The sequence below is a fragment of the Akebia trifoliata genome, chromosome 3 (assembly GCF_017979445.1).
Source record: "Akebia trifoliata isolate Shusen 1 chromosome 3, ASM1797944v1, whole genome shotgun sequence".
Classification (NCBI taxonomy): domain Eukaryota; kingdom Viridiplantae; phylum Streptophyta; class Magnoliopsida; order Ranunculales; family Lardizabalaceae; genus Akebia; species Akebia trifoliata.
In genome coordinates this window covers 12,154,734-12,176,749 of record NC_141377.1, presented here as the reverse complement: position 1 = coordinate 12,176,749, position 22,016 = coordinate 12,154,734, and the positions used below count along the sequence as shown (strand labels likewise).

Genomic DNA, 22,016 nt, shown 5'->3' with positions numbered 1-22,016 from the left:
AGAAACGTGGCTCCAGCAAGTTCGAGTTCGAGAAACGAGACTCTAACCGTTTTTTAATCATAAAATGAGTTAACAGGATTGTTTAAGTTCCTGCAAACCTTAGCCCGAGAAACGTAGCTCCAGCAAGTTCGAGTCCGACAAGTGAGACTCCAACTGTGAATTAACAGGATTTTTTAAGTTCCTATAAACCTTAGCCAGAGTCCGAGAAACGAGACCCCAGCTTCGTTTGAATCATAGAATGAATTAATGGGATTGTTTAAGTTCCTGTAAACCTCAGTTCGAGTCCGAAAAACGAGACTCCAACCATTTGAAATAGGATTGTTTAAGTTCCTATAAACCTTAGTTCGAGTCCGAGAAACGAGACTCCAATTTTTAACAGGATTTTTAAGTTCCTATCAACCTTAACGCGAGTTCGATAAACGAGACTCAAACTTTTTCTTACTCTAAAAAAAAAAAAAAAAGAATTTTGATAGGATTTAATGAAGTTCCTACATCACCTGATTCTGATTGTGTTATGATTATCTCATTTTTTCAAACTTGTCATAATTCAAATATCGTATGATTGATTTCATTGCATATATACATTCCAATTTGAATCATCATTGTCGGCGAGAGAAGATCTCCAGGACCTGACATTTGTTGTTATCGAGGAGGGATTAATCTCAATGATCCGATAGATTATTTCGTGAGCATCACACCATTGCACACCGTGCATGTTAGCATAAGTCAAGGAGAATTTTTCAAAATTGAGGATTTGACATTTTTAGTCCAGGGAGAACTTACCTTCAAGGATCTGGACGCCCTGACGAACCACCAAATCAGGCTGCAAAAATGAACTGTCACTAACTTTGGCATTCGGATATCGCACTATCTACCGAAATAGATTTGCTATCTAGTTTGCTTCAACCCTCTGCCAAAGAGGGGCATCTGTAGACATCCCATTTTTGCACTCGCCTGATTAATCAACTCGTCAACCCGATCACAACGGTTCCCAATGATGGATGTTTATTCCAATGCTTTATTTTGTTACCAGATATATTTCAGAAATCCGGATGAGGTATCTCGAACTGACAAAACTTAGAAACCACGCTACGCTAGGAAAATACGACCCTAGGAACATAAAAATCATCATCTTGCAGACCAAAAAGAAGCTTCACGATAAAAATCACTAAAAATGACCAAATTACCAAAATACCCCTAACATCAAAACAACCCTAGAGCCTACATTACGCTTAGGAAAATCCATTCAAACACATAAAACAATAAATCGAAATCAAATAAATCATTTCGCTAATTTTCACAGAATTTGACAAAATTACGAAAATACCCCTCATAAAATTCACGATCATTTCACACAAAAAATTTCATAAATGACAAAAACCAACATTCCCATTGAATTCCTTATGAAAAACTGATTCCAAAACATCCTAGACCATTGAAAAACGACTTAAAACGTAAAAAATCCTCTCCGAGGGCAAAACGGTAATTTTACAACTTTAATAATTAAAAATTTCGAATTAATAAATAAATCATTAAATAACGTAAATTGAAACATTAAAGTCAATCAAGTAAGACTAAAGTCAATATAAAAGCCAACCAAGAAAGACTAAAGTCAAGATATTAAAAGCCAACCAAGAAAGACTAAAGTCAAAATATTAAAGTCAATCTCATAAGACTAAAGTCAAAACCCTAAATCAAAATCCTAATCTAAACTAATCAAGTCAATCTCATGAGACTAAAGTCAAAACCCCAATCTAGACTAATCAAGTCAATCTCATAAGACTAAAGTCAAAACCCTAAATTAAAACCCTAAAAGCTAAGTCAATCTCATAAGACCAAAGTCAAAACCCTAATTAAAATCCTAAAAGAAATCCTAATCAAACCCTAATGCTTCTAAAAAACTTTATAAAAAGGAGCCTCCACACCTTATTTTCGTATCAAAGAAAAAACTCTAGAAAAAGTAGGTGAAGAAGCCTCCACAACCTCCCCAAAACCCTAATTTTGGAGCCCCAACTCCTTACCTAACACCCCTACTTCGATTTTAGCCTAAAAAACACCTAGAAACCTTTCAAAAATACCTCAAAAATCCATAATAAATTCAAAGCATCCAGATCCAAGAAGGAGATACATTTCCTCGGAGATCAGAAATCAGATCCGGAGACAGAACAAAGCAAGGAGTACGGTACAATGAGCAGTTTCACCAGATTTGAGGGAATAGAACCTTTGCGTATCGAAGGTAACATTTTTTTCTTTTTTTATTTTGATTTTGGTCATTAGCAATGTAGTCTTACTTGGGATAAGTAGAGACCGACATTGGCCGGGCGGGGTTGGTGCCTAACACCTTCCATCCCCATAACATGATCCCCGGATTCAGATTTACTGTAGTAGATTAGTTTTTTTTATCCATTTTAGAGTCAGTTTGGTTCCTAGACCATAATAAGTAGGTGGCAACTCCCAAACCTCAAGGGTCAAAAGCGGATCCGCGTACCCCGCGGATCGAAGGCGCTTTCAGCCGCGTTGGAACTTCTATCCAAGTGATGAACAAAGTGAATCAATAGTCACAACATGGATCTAAGGCAGCCTTGACATGACTGAATCTAGATCAGAAGGTTGCGAGCTTGATCTATGCTCACCATGCAAAAACGACAAATCAAGTGAGTCTGATTTGATCTCTTCTCATGTTCTTCATTTAATTTTATGATCCTACCTCCTTCTTCCCCCCTTTTCGATATATATATATGAACTTCAACAAGAAGTAACAGAAAAAAGGGTATTATAAGTATCCGACGAGGGTTCGAAGAAAAATCCCAATTTTTTTTTTGTTTCTTGGTCTAACAAGAAACAGTCTTGTGTTGCATTATTTACGATGGAGTTGGAATACATTTCATATAGTACTGTGGTTGAAGAAGTTGTGTGGTTGAGAAGGTTCCTTATTTAACTCAATATAGTGCATAGTGCCTCAGATCCTGTATTATTGTACTGTGATAACATGACAGCACTAGCATATGCAAAGAATCCTAAATGCCATGGAAAATCGAAGTACATCAACATTCACTACCACTACATTCGAGATATGGTTGCGCAGAAGGAGGTAGTCTTATCACATATTTCTTCAGGTAAGATGGTAGTAGATCCTCTGACTAAACCTATTCCACAAGACATTTATCATACTCATGTTAGGAGTTTGAGACTCTGTAGGTGTTGATATGTGATTGTAATAGACTTCTTATTTTATTATTACTATTAGATATTTCTTTATATATATATATGGGTCCCGTTCACCACCTTACGCTTTACCCTACACTTTACCAAACGTGTTTTGTCCTAAATGGGTTAGAAGTTTTGGAATAGGATGATTTTTGGTGAGGATGATCTCTATGGTGAGGAGATCATCCTCACCAAAAATCAGCCCATTCCAAAACTTCTAACCCCATAAAAATAGTTTACAAAAAATGGACGGTCCACGATTTTTCAACTTGTAAATATGGGGCTAAAAAATTCGGAATGGGCTGATTTTTGGTGAGGAGGATCTTCTAATCGTTGAGATCATCCTCACCTAAAATCAGCCCATTCAAAAACTTCTAACCCATGTAGGACAAAACACGTTTGGTAAAGTGTAGGGTGTTGAACATTTCCCTATATATATATATATAGTTATTTATTCCATTTGATTAAATCATCATTATATTGCATTCTTTTTGGATTATCTTATGCCCAAATACTTTTTATTATGTTTTTTAACATGAACTTTTTCGTCATCAGGCTAAGGTCATTCACTCACATACTGATTGCCCTGACGTATAGACTGCGAGCAAAAATGTATTATTTAGACAATTAAACCTTAAGGGTTAAACCAATTTATAATCCATAATGATTGCGAACTTGATAATTGAATTATTGTCACCTCAAATATTGTCGAGATGAGGTTCATAGGAATCGATTATGATTCATAGACTTGTAGAATCATAAAGCTTGAAGAAGCTGGATGTGAACTTTAATCAGGTGTTTTGGTAAGCAATTGGATTGGGAAGTTCAGGTTATGCCTCACAGTGCGACTAGACTAAGATCTATATGGTGTCGAGGTTGATGAATTCTTGAAGAGCTCCACCATAGCATGTAAGTCATACTACATATGTTATTTATTTTTTACCTTTATTATTACCTATATGAGTAAGTGAATGATTATCTGTTTCCTTATTGTGTGAGCATTTTGAATAATTAGGTAATTATTGTATTCTTAGTGACTATGACTATGTTATAAAGTAGAGGCCAATGTTTATGAACTCTAGTATGTTACCTATGACTAGGATTGATAAGGTCTAATAGAACATGATTGGGATAAAAACTTAACCAATATTAAGCAGCACGAGGGCTTGAGTTTGGCATCACATTCTACTTTCAAAAAGTTTTTTTTATTTATACTATTGTATATTCAACAAAATGTATAGATTGACAAAAAATTTTATTTTTGGAAGGAAAGTTTGTGCATTGTGTATAGGATTGAACATTATTTTGAGCTTAGACTTATGAGAGTTTGAAAAATACTCAATCTGATGTAGCCAAATAAACTTAGGGCATATGTGAGTTATAGGAGATGTGATGTGTTTTGTCAGTTAGTTAGATAAAAACTTGATATATGAATCGTTTAATTATTGTAAAAAAAGAAAAAAAACAAAAAAGGGAGAGGGAGAGGGGGTGCTATTTAGAAAGAAAATCATTTATGACGGTAGTCTACACAATTTTGTAACAAGAGAGCAAAATATACCCATTCTAGAAAATGCGAGGATCTGCTGTGCGCACCCCACATCTCTTAAACAAAACCCACCCAATTCTTTGAGCCTTTCTCTTCTCTTCCCCGATTGTGCAATTGCGAACCTCGATTTCAACTCTGTGGAGTCGAAGAAAGAGACAAAGTTAGGGTTTTTCTGCGCAGAGCTTCTGAAACTGAAACAATGGTTGCCCTTTTGCTCTCAAACTCTAACTTCTCTCTACCTTACCTCGGGAGACAACTGTAATTCTCTCCCTCTAGTTGTTTGGTTTCTTGATTAACCTCGAATTTATCGTTAAGTTTCTGCGTTTTGAACCCTTTTTCTGGAAATATGTTGAGAATCGACAGTTTTATTATTTAAGTCATTTGAATTTGATTGTTTATCTCTCTCTCTCTCTCTCTCTCTCTCTCTCTCTTTATATATATTTGAATTTGAATTTGAACAACTTGTTGATTACTTGGCAGAAATTTGAAGAAATCCAGGAACTATGGTGCTGTTATTAGAACTCCTAGATGTGCAATGGATACATCGTTCGGAGGTAATTTAGGTAAGATGATAAAAATTTCTCTTTTAATTGAAAATGAAATCTGAGATTATCGAACTGCAAAATTTCAACACATTTAAGTTATGTTATTTAGTCAGAAATTGAGAGAGTAATCACAGTTTCTTAGTTTATTAAATCCCAGTTAACTCACAAAAAATATTTAAAAATAAAATAAAATGATTATCAAGTAATTTGGGAAGCAGGTTAATTTCATTAGGGGGACTTTAGTATGAGTAACTGCATTGGTGGCTAGCGTTCAAACGATAGGAACCCAACATCTAATGAATCCTACCAAGAGATTTTCAACCATTCAGTTTTCTCTATTCAATTGGATAGTGAACTGAGTGTTTTCCTAAATCTCCAAAAGATAATGTATGGCTAAGATGTGTTGATATGCATATGTTATTGCCCCTAGTATTTACCAATCAAGGTGTTCATGATTCGAAATGGGAGTGACATGTCCTAGGAATTGGGTTTTAGAAGGGGTTGCAGTAATTGAGAGATCCATGAGTTAGCAATCCTTGTCAATCAAATTTCCAGGGTCCCTATTATGGCATTGAAGAGGACCGAAGAGAATTGTTCAAGCAACCGGGAATATTTTTTTTATATTAAATCATGTTACTCTTACTTAGTGGTTATTGTTTCATTGGAATTTCCCGCAGCATGTGTTTAGGAGCACAAGGTCCCTTCTAAGGTGGCCTTCTTTATTTGGCTAGCCACTTTTGATAGTTTCATAACGATTGATCACTTAATAAGCTAGGGATTTTACATGCCTGATTTTTTGCTTCCTTTGTAAATCTAATGGAAAATCTGTTGGTCTTCTTTTTTATTCATTACCTCTTTTAAAGGGAAAGCTGGTGCTATTTTATTGCTTTGATCCACTCTCCCTTGGTCTTTGATAGTTCTACTAGAGCATTTGTTAAAATTGGTAGATTAAGGCTTTCATGTATAGATTGCGCCTTAACACCTTTTGCTGATATTGGGGCATTTGGAAGGAAAGGAATATAAATATTTTTTTTTACGGAAATGAACAATCTGACCAAGAAATCCATATTACTATGATTCATTTTCTTTTGGTGTAAGCACTTTAACGAGTTCAAAAGGATTTTTTTTTTTGGAGGATTTTATCTCCAAATGGGATCCTATAGGGATTTCACATAGACACAAAATCTTAACTTATCGTAAGCTTGCAACCTACATGGTCAAGATAACATATGAGGACTTAACTACCAACATGCTTAACATCTAGACTTGTTCACTCATGAAATCATATACATGTTCCAACTAAATATGAAGGTTTAACTACCAACATGCTTAACAGCTAGACTTGTGAACATATGGAATCAGGAAGCTTATCTATACTAGTGTTGTTGCTGTTATGAGAGCAAATCCCACTTAATTATTTCCTTGCTCAATGACATTTGGGAAATTTCAATGTTGTTATCAGTTGCATAATGTTAGTTCTTTTTATAAGGTTACTCCCTCTGTGAAGCTATTCTAGGGTTCATCAATTTGGAGAAGAGAAGAGTTTAGGTGTGGAGGAGTTTAATGCAATGCTCTTGGTCGGGATAGGATATGTTGGTCCTTTGTGGGAGTATCTCTATGGATAATTGTGGTTCTATATTCAAGGTGTTTAAGAGAAAGTTGGTTTTGTGAATTTCTAATCACTATAAGAAGGGGAAAAGTCCTGCTCATCAAAAGTGAGTATGTCAGTCTACTACATGCCCCTTTCACTATATCGAGTAGCATGGCTAAAGAGTTTAGAAAAGCTTATGAAGGATTTTTATTTTATTTTTCACTATGAAGTCTACTTATCTGGTGTACTGGAAGAAAATTTGCACCTTTAAGATTAGAGAAGACTTCAAAATTAAGGACCTCAAATATACAAACATCTCTCTCTAGAGGAAGTGGCATTGCAGATATGTTGATGAGCCTACTAGCCTTTTGGATATGGTTGTAGAAACTTTGGCTGGGTATGTGAAGGCACTCAAGTCCCCTTTGATTGCAATTTGTGGAAAAGTATTCTTAGGTAATTAGATTTTTGGGAAGGTAGATGATGTAGTGATGTTACTTTTGAAGGAGATTTGCTCAATCTTCTTCTTCTTCTCTACCTCTCACTCTTTATGCATATGTATGTATATTTTATAAGCAAACAATTAATTAAAAAAGACAGTTGAGGTGACCAACCTCAACTACAAAGGGAAAAAACAAAATCTTACAAAGAGCAACTCCCATCTTAAGACAAACTCCATAAAAAATACACCTTTAAAATCATCATCTAACTTGCAGTAAAAAATAACAATTTTAGAATAAACAAAAACATCTCCTGATGAGACCTTTCCAATCCCAAGAAGATTCTCGTATTTCTCTCCTTCCAAGTGCCCTAGCAAATGAAAAAGGGAAGAAGATCCTAAAGGATTCTTTTCCTATCACTGAAAACATTTTGGTACCAGCATTGAAAGAAAGACTTGGAAGACTTTAGAAAAATCCAGTTGATTTTGAAAAGCATTAGGAATGTGCCAAATCCTTGCCACAAAAGGACAATGTTCCAGAATATGATCCACTAATTCTCCACTGGCCCAACATGAGGAATAAAAGTTTTGCATAACAAAGCCTCTACTGATTAGATGATCAAGAGTTAGGAGTTTGTTAGAAGCAACTAATCAAGGAAATAAAAAAGATATTTTAGAGGGGACCTTTGACCCTTAATGGGGATTGTTGGAAAAATCCCAGTCCTTTGAGGTTTTAGAGTGGACTGGAAAGAATTAATGGAGAAACATCTCTCCTTATTTCAAGTCTACTCCCAACTATCCCCCCTCGAAAGGCTCAAAATGTATGTGCTCCAACTTGGTGGATAGATTTGCTAGGTCCTGAATCTCTCCATCGTTAAAGGTCCTTCTAAAACCCAAGTCCCAAGAGGTTTCACTGTCATTTCGATTCATGAAGGTAGATATAGGCAAGCCACTTTTTCAGGATAACTAATAGAGCAAGGGGAATTGCGATGATAAAAGTGTCACGACACTACTTGTCTTCCCATAATTGAACTTGATCTCCACTACTGACTCTAAAAGCAATCCACTTTCTCTAATCTGGGCAAACCTTCATGATACCTTTCCAGAGACCACGCCCGAACGATGCCTTCACTTTCCACTTTCCCAACTTTATAATTCTCCGCAAAGTTTGCCCTAATTACTTTCCTCTACAAGCTTGTCTTATCCTCCCCAAAGTGCCACAACCATTTTCCTAGGAACTTTGAGTTGGACAATGTAAAACGTTTAATTCCCGAACCTCAATTCTTCTGTGACACACATCACCTTCAATTTGATTAAGTGGTATTTCCTATTCCCATCTTTATCATTCCACAAAAACTCCCTAATCATCGCTTCAAATTTCCCCTCAATACTTTTATGGATAGAAAACAAGGACAAATGGTAGTCTGGAATACTCTAAAAAATGCTTCTAATTAGGGTCAATTTCCCACCTTTTGATAAGTGCTGCACATGGAGACCAATACAAACAATGGCATTTATCCATTAAAAGGCGACCTGTAGCACATATGCAGCTGCGTTGTTCGTTACAAATTGGATAACGTTTTCCTCACCAATTTCCTCAATTGTTTTATTTAACAATTGAAAAAGATATTCAGCTGTTTGTTAATGGGCTGATGCATCAATGGATTTGAGGAACATTGTTCCGGTCTGACAATTAACGAAAAAGTTAATTAATGACTAACTATTCTATCAGTCCATCCACCAGCCATCATAGTATACCCATAGGTTTTTCATGATTCTCGATATCCATTGATTAACCCTTGGTTGAACTCCACTTCTTTCTTAAGACACGACTCTCTTATTTTGGCGATAAGAAAGTGGCTTGAGGTCAGGTTTAAAATGACCTATGCGTCTACCAATACTTTAAGCTCTTTAATTTGACAATGTCAAATGCAATTCTAGCTTGATATAGCTATTTGGCTATATATTGAATGATTGTTTTCCTATTTTTGGTACTATGTTCAATGGTGGTTTGTTATGGATCTTTACCTTTCCCTTTTTGGTCGACCACATCTTCGAGATGTGGTCTACGCCACTTATCCAATGGACCATGGGCATGAGCTCTTTTAGAACCTCTTCAAGATAGTGGTGGTGGAACCGGTGGTCTACTACTCCCCGTCAATGTACGAGGGGTATTGTAAGCAATGATATCATCATAATCAACCTCTCGACCACCACCTTCCATATAGCCTTTTAGATTTATGGCCTAATTTTGTTTCTGTTTTGAAACCTTGTTCATATACCCTATTAGTTCTTTTCGGATTTCAGGAGTAACTTTTTCACATGCCCTAATATTTGAACCCGTCAAACGTACAAAATGTTGTTTGTGGCGTGCGATGCCTTCTTTACTAATGTACCCACACAACCCACGTACTACTAGAATTTTTTCATTTGGACTACAGTAATGATCGTATTTCCAATTGGGATCATTTGATTTAGACCTTAGAGAAGAGTTGGCCGACTAGGATGACATACTAATTTCTAAGTTTCTAACTAGTGACAAGTAAAATAAAAGACAACTACAAATATAGAAAACAAATAACAAGTATTAAGTATTAATTATTAAAGTAAAAAAAAATATAATATAAATACCTCAACCTCAACTTGAGTAGTACTAGTAGAAGAGAAAAAAGATGATGATAGTTGAAGCCTTGAAGGTTGATTCTTAAGTCTTGAGTTGAAGGTTGATAGAAATTAGAATGATTGCTGAATTTGAATGAAGCTTGATCAATCTTGAGTTCTTGACTTGAATCTTGATTCTTGAAGTTGAACACTTGAACTTGAGTTGTTGGATGAATGATGTATCTTGATCTTCAAATTTTTGATGAATGATGAGTTGATGACTTCACTTGATTCTTGAATCTTGACTTGAGTAGAGATAGCTTTCTTTGTCTTCGAGTTTTGAGAGTTGAAAGTGATAGTGAATGAGTGAGTTGGGAGTGATAGTGAGAGAAAGAGATTTAGAAGAAAGAAAGAGATTTAATCTTTGAGAAGGTAGTAGAGACTAGTGAGTATATTGTAGAAGAAGTATGGGGGGTATTTAGAGGAAAAAATGAAGTTTAAAGCAAAAAAGCAAAAAAAAAAAAAATCTGTATCCAACGGTTGTTCTTCTGACCGTTGGACATTATGCACATATACCGTCGCATACTTTCCAAATGGCATAATTTCACATATGCGAGGGTGGCATATGCAAAATTAGTGTTGGAAATCGCACATGCAATCACTTTGACAAAACCATGCAGAGCCCCTGCTTCTCAATTAGTTAAGAAGCAGTTCCTAGCTTGCCAATATGATAGTAGTTTAAGAATCTATGATTATTTGTGGTTCCTACAAAAATTATTAACATCACAAATCCTAATAAGATTCTACCATGGTCTCAAAATACTGTGGTCTGTCTTCTGTTGATATTATGAAGAAGTTGTTGAGAGTTGAGACAACCCAGCCAACATGACACCTACAAGAGCTTCAAGGACAAAAAAATCAACACATTGTGATAGATTGGAATTATTTTGACTTTCTTGCATGACTCAAAGAATTCAGAGAATTGGATGCATAAATTTATTCAATTGGAATGCTTTTGAGCCGAGAAAATAGGTGGGGCCCACCAAATGGATGGTTAGGATTGATGAACATTCCTGTCACGTGTATGGTAGAGATGCTTGACATCATTATCATCCAATTTTGGTCACATCCATTATGTTAGAATTTGAAATGCAATAAAAAATTGCAATACTATCTTCTTCTTCTTTTTTTTTTTTTTGTTGTTGTTGCTATTCTGGGGTTTTCTTCTCACTAGCCTGATTGCACCAAAATATCTTGTTTTTTGACTAAGACAATTGTTTTTCAGGAAACCTTCCTAAATTTCCCCGGATGAACATATGGGATCCTTATAAGCGCCTGGGTATAACTGGTGATGCCTCAGAAGAAGAAATCTGGAGTTCACGCAATTTTCTCTTGCAACAATATGCTGGACATGAAAGAAGTGAAGAATCTATAGAAGCTGCTTTTGAGAAATTACTAATGACCAGCTTCAAAGAAAGGAAGAAAACAAAGTTCAACTTGAAAAGCAGGTTAAAAAAGAGAGTGGAGGAATCCCCATCTTGGGTGAAAAGCTTACTTGGCTTCGTAGAAGTTCCTACAACTGTAGTAATTCTTAGAAGATTGTTTCTATTTGCTTTCATGGCAGTCTGGAGTATAATGAATTCTGCTGAAGGAGGGCCTGCGTTTCAGGTTTGTTCCTCATTTTTTGTTTGTTTGGTATTTTTCCATAAATTGTGTTGGATGGAGGTGTTGATAACTGAGGACAGAAATTACCTTTTAGTGGTGCGGACAAAACTTTCCGACTTAAATTGTTGTCGGTTTTTATGCAGGTGGCGATCTCATTGGCTGCTTGCATTTACTTCCTAAATGAAAAGACAAAGAGCATAGCTAGAGCTTCCATTATTGGGTATGTTTTTTAATCCAAAGTCTACAAATTAACACACAAATACCATTATATTCTATCACAATGTTGTCAAAGTTGAGTCTGATTGAAAATTATAAGCAGTTGTTTGAAACCAATCCAGCATTCAAATCCTTAGATTTTTTTTTTGTTATAAGCTGAGAAAAATATGAAATAATTGTATCTAGAAAACTTTAACATTATAATATGCTTAAATACATCATATAGTGAAAATAGCAGAAGATAAGTTACTTGACATATATTACCCTAGTTGATAATTATACAAACACCACATCTTCACACATGAAAATAAAGAAAAATATAAAATCATATATCATTCAACTCATCATCTAATTAAATTTTTTTTCTCTTTTATTAATAAAGACTGATGTGATCTGATATCGTACTACACACCAAAATCTATGTGTTAGACGCGTGCTGACATACTTTTTAACAAAGATTGTTGCCCCTGTATAACAATTTTACAAATATGTTAGACCAGTGGTGGTGTTATAGAGATAATCAAGTATTTGGTTTTTTCGTCTAAAAATGTTGCCTGTGTTTTCAAATCTAAAGATTGGAGGAATTTAATTCATGGAAGTTTGAAGGTAAGATTCAAATTGTTTAGGGTGAATGTCTCCAGACTCATAATTCAAATAGCTTAAAAGCACTACTTTTCTTTTTCTTGAACTTTCTGTCTGCCTCATTTCAGGTTTGGCATGCTTGTGGTTGGATGGGTATGCGGGTCGTTCCTTGTGCCTATGATCCCATCAGTTCTATTGCGGCCAACTTGGACACTTGAACTACTCACATCACTGGTAGCATATATCTTCTTGTTTTTAGCATGTACTTTCCTCAAATGAAAACCAACTGTCCTCTAGTAATCATCTATTCTTCGCTCTTAGGTTGAGAACTACATAAAGACATAATTGTTTTGTTTCATTTGGGTTGATGTTGTATTTGTTGCATTTGAAGCTCCTTTTATTTTATTATTTTGAAGATTAAGTAAGTTAGGCATGCACGCTATTGCTGAGCTTTTTCAGTTTGGAAATCTCGAATTTTGCCTTTAATGTATTTCATTGACCATTTAAGACATATATTTAAGTAGAACAAAGAGCAATCATGTAGAGTGTGAATTTTGTACTGATGATCTAGAAATAGTCAATGTGATCACTTTCATTATCTTAGGTCTATTTACATAAATAGGTCAAGAGATTTGAGGAAGATGTCCACAGAATAAAAAAATTGATGGTTTGGGCACATCTAGCAAAACCATTTACCATTTATTGTTAAAAATAACTTATAGGCTCTTTCTTGTAAATCCAGTTTTAACATATTTTCATTGATCATGCAAGATTATATGATTATATGGGGTACTCTTCTAATTTTAATGAGATGAATTAAGTCCCACAATCATGGTTTCAAATCTTTGAGACCGAGATTAGTTGCTCTAGTCATCTCAGTATCGTCCAAGAATGAGTGAGAAACTCAATGTGGATTGTCTCACACCCTGTTTTGTTTGAAAACCTACTTGATTCAGATGATATTTTGAAAATCTCAGCCGAGGCAACTGGTTTATAGAAGAATCGAATTGAATCATGTTCTAAATAGTAAAATGGGTCATTGGAATAAGCCGAAGAATGGATCATGTTCCCATCATAAAGTAATAAAAGAATCATGGTTGGAGAACATTCTCTCTACGGGAGATAAAAAAATCTAAATAAAACAAGAAATAAGAAACTCTAATGGACCAAAGACGATCCCATGTGCACACCTGATTGTTTTAATCGTCAGAGGTACAAGATGTTTTTGAAAAAAAAAAAATTGTTTTTCTTGTTAGTATGATACGAGGAATGCAATTCCAACCTTGGAATACATTCTATAAACTTCTATCTTGAGCTTTTGTCTGACTTTGGCATTGGAGGCTTTATAAATCCAAGTTTGGACATAAGCCATGGAGGTCATATAAACCCAATATTTACCTCCATAGTACTCTTTCCACGGTGGAGAGGCCATGTTAAGCCTGATCAAGGGCTTTGAAAAAGAACGGTCACTGAACTCCAAATATTCAACAGAGGGATTTTGATGTCTTTGCCATGTGGTGCTCTCCCAATCGTCTAATTAAACCACAGGGAACTACAAGAAAAAAAGAAGTTTACTATAGAGGATTCACTCCCAGATAAACTATATCAACAACGTCGAAGCCTTGTCTAGGAGAGTAAAGACTGGTTAAAACAATCTTGTTGTTTTGTGTATCTACTTTCACTATCTCAATTTACGTTCTTTTAGGTCCTCTCATGATGACTTGAGTATATCCATGCATCAAGAGTGGAGAAGTGGAGACATGAGAAAAGAAGGGAAGAGAAGAGAAGAGAAACTCAATTTCTCTCCATTACGTTTGGATTGACATGAGAGAACTTGGGATAACTTTGAAATTTTAAAATATCTTAAAAAAGATTTAGGGACAGAGTTGGCATTATAAAATATTTTAAAAGGGTTTCTCTCCATTTCTCTGATCTTCTCTTCACTTTTGGAGAGAAAGAAAATTCACCATTTTTTCTCTTCAATTCTTTTCTCTTCTCTCCCCATTTAACAATCCAAACAAGAAAAATGGAGTGAAACTCATTTATTTTCTCTTCTTTCAATCCAAACACAACTTAAGAGAAGAGAAGAGAAACTTAGTTTCTCTCCATCATGTTTGGATTGACAAGAGAGGACTTGGGATAAATTTGAAAATTTTAAAATATCTTTAAAAAAAATTAGGGGCAGAATTGAAATTATAAAATATTTTAAAAGGAGTTATCTCCATTTCTCTCCTCTTCTCTTCTCTCCACTTTTGGAGAGAAAGAGAACTCAAACCTTTTTTTTTTTTTTCTCCTCTTCTCTCCCCACTTAACAAATTCAAGCAAGAGAAATGGAGAGACTCATTTATTTTCTCTTCTCTTCTCTCCATTTCTCTGAATCCAAATATAGCGTTAAAGAAATTCAACAACTAAAAAACTTTCTCGAAGTGAACAAGGTTTAAGTGGAACCAAAAGTTAGGAAAAGAATGTTGAACATCTCATGGAGATAGATTGACAAGGTTCCCGATCAGAAGAAGTTTTTCCTTAGGGAAATTCCCTAAAATAATTACAAGGTTTTTTATTTGTTCTCATAATATTCCCAATTTGTTACAACAAATGGTGTATTAGACGAAAATGCCCTTAAATTTTATTTTTTTGATGACCAATGCCCTTAAAAGTTAAAAAAGCAAGTTTTTTTTTTTAATTTTTCCCCTTGTTTTTCTTCCGTTTTTGTTCGATCAAGGACGAATTGATGAGTATGGATTGAGGTAACAAAAGCTTCTTTTTTTCGTTCCATACAACTTGGATGAGAAGGGATTTATTTTACAAAATTTTAATTTTTTTCCATTAAAGGAAACAAAAGCTTCTTTTTTGTTTTTTTAATCTTTATTCTTCTTCTCCTTTTTCATTCTGCATGAATTCTTCAACTTGACGAAGTATTGGGGTATCTTCAACATTCTCTACCAATATCTCGATCAAACCATTAGAAAGTTACATCCACAATTTCTAGATCATCTTCATGTAAATTGAAACCATCTTCATCTTACATGCGAGATGCATTTAAACTCCACATTAGTAGAAAATCTGTTGATAAAAAGTGGACAAAAAATACATACAACATTGATAAGTCATGAACAAAAGTCTTGATATAATTAGCATATACAATTGAAAAATCTTGAAGAAATCAACCAAATTGATCCAAACAAGAAGGTATTTTGGTGCAAATGAGAGTTTATTCGAATTGCAAGTATGTAGGCCACGATCGTAAATTTAATTGATCCTACACTGCTTTATTCCTTGAGAGAATTCACAATATATATTAACAAACATTTCATTTCACTTCACTGCCTTATATTCCCTGAAACCCGCCAAGTATAACTAAATAAAAAAAATTTAATTATAACGAAATAAGAAGTTAATCCCAAACCCATTAAAGTTCAACCCAAACCCAGTTAGCTAATCCCAACTAGTGTATAGTTCAAATGACAATACAACAAACAACAAGCCCTATAGAACCAACAAAACTGTGAAAATCCATGGATGTAAAATAGTTCAGAAAGTCTCCCGTGCCGTCTATAATAGACAGTACAACCTCGTAGTCGAGAAGTAAAATTGATCCTCTCGATATATATTCTATCCAAAACTACTACATGCAATGCAAGATTTCATTTTAAGATGACTTGTGGAATATTGCCCAATGACACTCGTATCTTTTCATCTGTAAAAGACAAATCAACCATATTTCCTTGCAAATACTTGTCATAAGCTGGAAGATCAAAATGGCCGTGTCCACACATAGCCATTAGTATAACTTTTGCTTCTCCAGTCTCTTTGCAATGTAGAGCTTCCCTGATTGTGGCAGCAATGGCATGAGTTGGTTCTGGTGCTGGTATCAGACCTTCTGACCGAGCAAATTGTATGGCACCTTCAAGAACATCAAGCTAAAATTTATTAATTCTAGTATGATGCGGGTGGGTACAAGACAGGTTAGCCACATGATAGGGTACACTCACTTTATAAAAAAAACTAACTAGTAAGATCTGGTTATTAGATAGAGAAATTTCTCAAAACGTGATCAACTTCTGAAGAATGAATTTCCCATTCCGGCTCACTGTTCATTTTAATACCCAAAACATAAAGTTTGAGATCAGAAGTTTTTCAAAGTGACGATCTCATTGATATACAGTAGTGAGATTACTGATATTTTTTTTAAAAAAGTGACAATCTTGTAGGTTCACTACTTTTTAGCGAGATCGACACTAAATAAACTATCGAGATTGTCTCTTTGAAAACAAAAAAAACAAAAAATTCAGCAATCTCGCTACTTTATATCAGCGAGATCGTCACTTTGAAAACCCTGAGATCTTGAACTTCATGTTTTGGGAATTAAAATGTACAGTGAGCCAAAATCGGAATTTCGTCATATCCAGCTCATGAAATGGTAATTTACCCTATATTGTATACTGACATGACACGATATTTTGTAGCACTAGCAAATGATAGCAATCGGTGAAAAGAACCCAATATAATCATTTACCTTGAAAGCATTCAGTCTGGGGAATTGCCAATGCTTCCATGAATCCCAATTCATAGACATGTGAAATCAACGGTGCCATACCATGATAACGCAGACCACCTACAAAACAAACCACTCATTAATTATTTCACATGAAGAACAAATGGTAAAATATGATAAATATATTACCAGCATGAATGGGATCTGGAATGAAGTCATGTCCAAGTGTATGCATCTTCATCAATGGTGTCATTCCTGCAGTGTCACCATAATCATATGTGTATATCCCTTTAGTTAACGAAGGACACGCTGCAGGCTCTACTGCTCTTATAACAGGGTTCATTTTTCCACTGAGAATCTCTCGAATGTATGGAAACGTAAGCCCAGCAAAATTAGATCCTCCACCCGTACACCCAATGATCACATCTGGGATTTCTCCTATTGTCTCCATCTGCTTTATACACTCCTCACCAATTACAGTTTGGTGTAGCAAAACATGGTTCAGAACACTCCCTAGACAGTACTTGGTATCAGCATTTGTAGCTGCAATTTCTACCGCCTCTGAAATTGCTATTCCTAAACTTCCAGGGCTAGATGGATCCATCTCAAGGATTTTGCGACCAGCATCGGTTCTGTTTGAAGGAGATGGATGCACTTTGGCACCCCAAGTTTGCATCATCAGTTTACGATAGGGTTTCTGGTCATAGGAAGCACGAACTTGCCAGACCTACATATAGAATCAAATTCAAAGGTCACATATGCATTGGTAATTTAACGGTACCAATACCATATTCAAATCACATAACCAAGCACTGTTTATCGGTTAATGTTACTTCGCAGTTGAGATCAAATAGGCTGCACGCGAAAGCAAGTGCACTCCCCCATTGACCCGCACCAGTTTCAGTGACAACATTCTTGATGCCTTGCTGTGCATTGTACCAGACTTGTGGGACTGCAGTGTTGGGTTTGTGCGACCCGGCTGGGCTGACACCTTCATATTTGTAGTATATCCTTGCAGGGGTGTTAAGGAGTTTCTCCAATCTCTTTGCTCTGCTTTCCATGATCAAATATATAAGTTAATTGGCGCCCCACCTTTTACTTACTACACCCAAATTCTAAAATTATTTATCACACCCCAATTAATTGTTTCCAATCCCATTCATACTGGTAGTTAATTAAGCCTGGCAACATATATACATGAATGATATCCTCCTAGCAAAACAAACAAACAAACCTGATTAGTGGGGTTGGGCGCCAAAGCCTGTAAATATCGACAACTTCATCTGGGATCTTGATAAACCTCTCATTGCTCGCCTCTTGCCTTATCAACTCATCTGGAAAGAGAGGAGACAAATCCTCAGGCTTGATAGGCTCAAGTGTCTTTGGATGCAAAGGAGGAGGAGGTTTAACTGGTAGGTCTGCAACAAGATTATACCATTGGCAAGGAATTTCCACTGACCCAATATTAGAATTATGCATTGCTCTTGCCCTTATTCGATAACCAGAAGAAAGGTTCAGATGTTTCAGCAGCTTTGTGTTTGGTAATTTCACCTTGCCAATCCATTTCTCATCACCTGAAGTTATAAAATGGGGGAAAAAAAAAATCTGAGCTTCAGTTTTGTTAGTTTGTAGAATCAGGCACATTTCAAACCCAATAATAATTAACCTCAAATTCAAAATGACCAACCCTTTTGTTGGAAATACATGCCTATACAAAACCATTTAATTACCACTAATTGTTAAAGTTAACTTATAGCTCTTTCTTGTAATTCAAGTTTAATATATTCATTGATCATGCAAAATTATATGATTATATGGAGTACTGTTCTAATTTTAATGGGATTGGTTAAGGACCATAATCATAGTTTCAAATCTCATCCTTGAGTCATCTCGGTATTGTTCAAGAACGAGTGAGAAACTCAATGTGAATTGTCTCACACCATGTTTCTTTTGAAAATTGAGATGACTCACAATATTTGGAAAATCTCAGTTGATCGAGATAATTAAAACTAAACCAAGTCAACTGGGATTTTGTATTTTTGATTAAAATAGTTATTTTTAATAATTTAAATATATTTATCTTATAAAAAAAAATTATAATTATTTGCATATAAATATTAATTAGTAAATAATTGTAAATCAAGTTAAAGGGTTTATCTCATCCAAAGATAAAATGACTCGGATGAGTCAACTCAGTATCCATAGGGGCGAGACAAGATGAAATACCAAGGTTCAAAACCATGACAACAATTGCATAACTTAGTGTTGCACACATGAAACATATTTGTCCAATTCCTTGTAAACCTAGAACGGTCATAAATGACAATGAGACAAGGCATCTTTTTCATATGACTCACACATACATGGTTTCTATCACTACAAACTTGCATGTTGATGTATAACTATAGTTGATCATGACCAAAAGAGAGAATGGTAGGTAAAAAGTTTTCTGTCAGGAATACTGTGAAGGGCTCATGGAAGCTCGTAATCAATCTAGCCAGGAGTCCAGAAAACCAGAACAACATATTTCCTTCCAAACTTTATAAATAAAAAAAAGTCTTTAACTTTCTATACTCCTCCCATAAGGTGAGTTGTTGCTTGAAGTGGAGGAGGAGCTTGACGAGATCTTGAGTCCTTTGAATAGAGTGACTTTCGATGGTGAGAATTTCTATGGTGGCTCCACTCTCAATATCTCCTTCAAGAAAGGGGAATGTCTTGCATATTGAATCACCATCATGGCTAGATGGTCCAATCCCTTCACCACCCCATTTGTTCCCTTGGGCCTTATGCCTCTAGCTTTGGTCATTTCGTGCCGTCTGAGCCTCTACGATCTGCTCCACCAGTTTGTGCGAGGCATGGTTTTCCTGAACGAGTTTCTTAGTTAACCCTTTTTTTTCTCACCTCCGCTCTAATCAAATCTAACAGCTAGACTTTCGTTAATGGCTATGGTTATAGTGGTGATTGTGGTTGCACTGGTGGAGCTTTCTAATGGTTTTCTTGCACAAATCACAGCTCCTCCGAAATTGAAGAAAATACAACCCGAACTCTTGATATCCATTCTCTTCTAACCATCTTGCCTTTGAAACAAAACATCAAATCAAAGATTGAAAGAGAAAAATCAAGGGGTGAGAGGATCCCAAGAACAATGCAAAAGTCATCCTTCAACCATTCCATCTTCAATCTCCAATTCATGCTCCCGCAGGGGGTCCCCATGAAAATGCTTCAACACTCAAGTCAGTGACGAATTTGGTAGAGTATTCAGAATTACGTAGCTTTTCCATTGTTGAACCACTATCTATAGAATTCTTCTTAGTATCCTTCCAATTTTGAACAACCTAATTTGAGCTTATCTGTAATTGGAAGTTTCCTAATAGGAATTAATATCCTTTGGGTGAGATTTGGAGTTATCCTTATGCCACATGGATTACAATTATTCTGGGTTGCATGTGTGTAAGTAAGAACAATAAGCCGTGTTTAGGATTTTAGATTAATGCTTAGGGAGCCTTAGATCACATATAAAGGGGCTCTATATTTATTGCCATCCGAATGGGGGATATTTACACACATGGTCACAGGATTTTTACATGTTACTCTCACAATGATCATAAAAATTATAAACAAATTTCCTTCTTTAAATCTATGGATTCTTACATTTAAAAAAAAAATTCAAACAACATCTTTTTGTTTCACTCTGAGAACAAATTGATGTTGTCAAGTTGTATCATTCAAATTTTCCATATAAACTCTAGAATCATCAAGGACACATTTGGTTGTATCTGAAAATGTAATTCTTTTTATAATTAATAAGTAGTTCGATTTCAACCAAACTCTGGGTACCCCCTCTAACGAAAGAATTAATCACACTTGTTTACTTATGAACAAAGCAAATCCCAACTGTAGAGCAAATTAAATTACTTGCCCTTGAGCAGCATGGATCAATTGATGGATAAATTGCACCACAGGTCTACAACTATGAGCAGGGGCAGAGCTAGTAAGGAGCCGGTGGGGGCAATTGCCCTCACAGAACTTTGAGACACCCCTATATTTTCAACTAATTACATGCCCCATTTGTCCCCACAGCCTCACCTCCCTCCAATTTTTGCAACCCCCCCCCTGCCTCTTCAATTTTTTGTTGATGACATTGCCTCTTGACCGGACCTTCTCATATACTAATTGGAAATGACCTAAATATCATTTTCTTCAACTTCTAACAAAAAAATCTCTGAATTTATCCCTAAAACCATTCATCTTCAAGTTCTTCATCCATACAACTAACCATAGTTTGCCCCCACTACAAGAAAATCCTGGCGCCGACCCTGACTATGAGGTTGGGAGTTCTGTCAAATCTAGGGCTAACTATGTGAGGATAATTAATATCCGTTTTCTCAATTCATCCAACCCAACTTCAATATCCGCTTTCTCAATTCATCCAACCCAACTTCTTCTATAGATAAAAGTATATATATATATATATATAAGAAGACTTCAATTTCTAATGTGAATTTATTTTTTTTGAAATCAACAATAAAACACACCGATCCAGCTAAGATGACAAATATTTTTCAAATAATATGTGGAAACCAAAGATTTCATAAGAGATAAACAACACCTAATGTAACTCATATATCGATTTGCTAATCTCTTGGAAAGGAAAAGAAAAGAAGGAATATAGTTATGTAATTGAGTAACCTCTAGTATCGAGTTTTCGAAAAGAAATGTATGTTGTTGAAGCTGATGATACTAGTGCTTTCTCCATTAAAATCTCTTGCTTTTTCAGCAAAGACAAGAGATAGGATTTCACCGTCTGCTACTACGAGACAAGCAGATTCGATTCAATTTTCAATCTGGACTCTCTGGAGATAAAAAAAAAGTGAAGAGAAGAGACTAGTCGTCAGTATCTCTAATAACTCTTGAAAATAATAATTTAAGATTCCTCTGACGACTTTTGCCATTTTGCGAGGAAAACGACGAAACGGTTGCTTTCAAAGGAAAATAAAAAATAACACCTTAAAAACTATAGTCAAAAGGAGATGAATACGGAGAGAGTGAGAAAGAGAAAAAGAAGATCGGTGGTTTCTATTCGCATGTTATTGTGGTTGTAATTATATATAGAAGAGGGTAGAATTATAAAT

At 35.4% G+C, this 22,016-nt stretch overlaps 2 protein-coding genes across 3 annotated transcripts; one reads left to right on the top strand and one right to left on the bottom strand.

Moving 5' to 3' along the window:
- The first annotated feature begins 4,801 nt into the window (after positions 1-4,801).
- On the top strand, positions 4,802-12,847 carry CDF1 (cell growth defect factor-like protein (DUF3353)). 2 transcript variants are annotated; one of them, XM_086433920.1, is made up of 5 exons: positions 4,802-5,011; positions 5,234-5,307; positions 11,212-11,594; positions 11,735-11,811; positions 12,518-12,847. In XM_086433920.1, exons 1-5 carry the CDS (start codon positions 4,953-4,955, stop codon positions 12,666-12,668), a joined length of 744 nt encoding a protein of 247 aa, XP_086290046.1. In that variant the 5' UTR covers positions 4,802-4,952; the 3' UTR covers positions 12,669-12,847. The 2 variants fall into 2 exon arrangements, with proteins under 2 accessions (XP_086290046.1, XP_086290045.1); XM_086433919.1 differs by having other exon boundaries at positions 4,807-5,011; positions 5,234-5,316.
- A 2,951-nt stretch (positions 12,848-15,798) lies between these two features.
- On the bottom strand, positions 15,799-21,766 carry TSBTYPE2 (tryptophan synthase beta type 2). The gene is made up of 6 exons (XM_086433918.1): positions 21,574-21,766; positions 18,119-18,458; positions 17,718-17,934; positions 17,074-17,611; positions 16,906-17,004; positions 15,799-16,293 (listed from the first exon to the last, which is right to left on the bottom strand). Exons 1-6 carry the CDS (start codon positions 21,638-21,640, stop codon positions 16,034-16,036), a joined length of 1,521 nt encoding a protein of 506 aa, XP_086290044.1. The 5' UTR covers positions 21,641-21,766; the 3' UTR covers positions 15,799-16,033.
- Between the last annotated feature and the right edge of the window lie 250 nt (positions 21,767-22,016).

Coding starts and splice junctions, on each gene's coding strand:
- CDF1 (XM_086433919.1), top strand. CDS start 4,953: ATGGTTGCCCTTTTGCTCTCAAACTCTAACTTCTCTCTACCTTACCTC. Junction 11,595..11,734: donor AAGGAGGGCCTGCGTTTCAG/GTTTGTTCCTCA, acceptor GTTTTTATGCAG/GTGGCGATCTCATTGGCTGC. Junction 11,812..12,517: donor GCTAGAGCTTCCATTATTGG/GTATGTTTTTTA, acceptor GCCTCATTTCAG/GTTTGGCATGCTTGTGGTTG.
- TSBTYPE2 (XM_086433918.1), bottom strand. CDS start 21,640: ATGGAGAAAGCACTAGTATCATCAGCTTCAACAACATACATTTCTTTT. Junction 17,612..17,717: donor TATTTGATCTCAACTGCGAA/GTAACATTAACC, acceptor TTCTATATGTAG/GTCTGGCAAGTTCGTGCTTC. Junction 16,294..16,905: donor CCAGACTGAATGCTTTCAAG/GTAAATGATTAT, acceptor ATGTTCTTGAAG/GTGCCATACAATTTGCTCGG.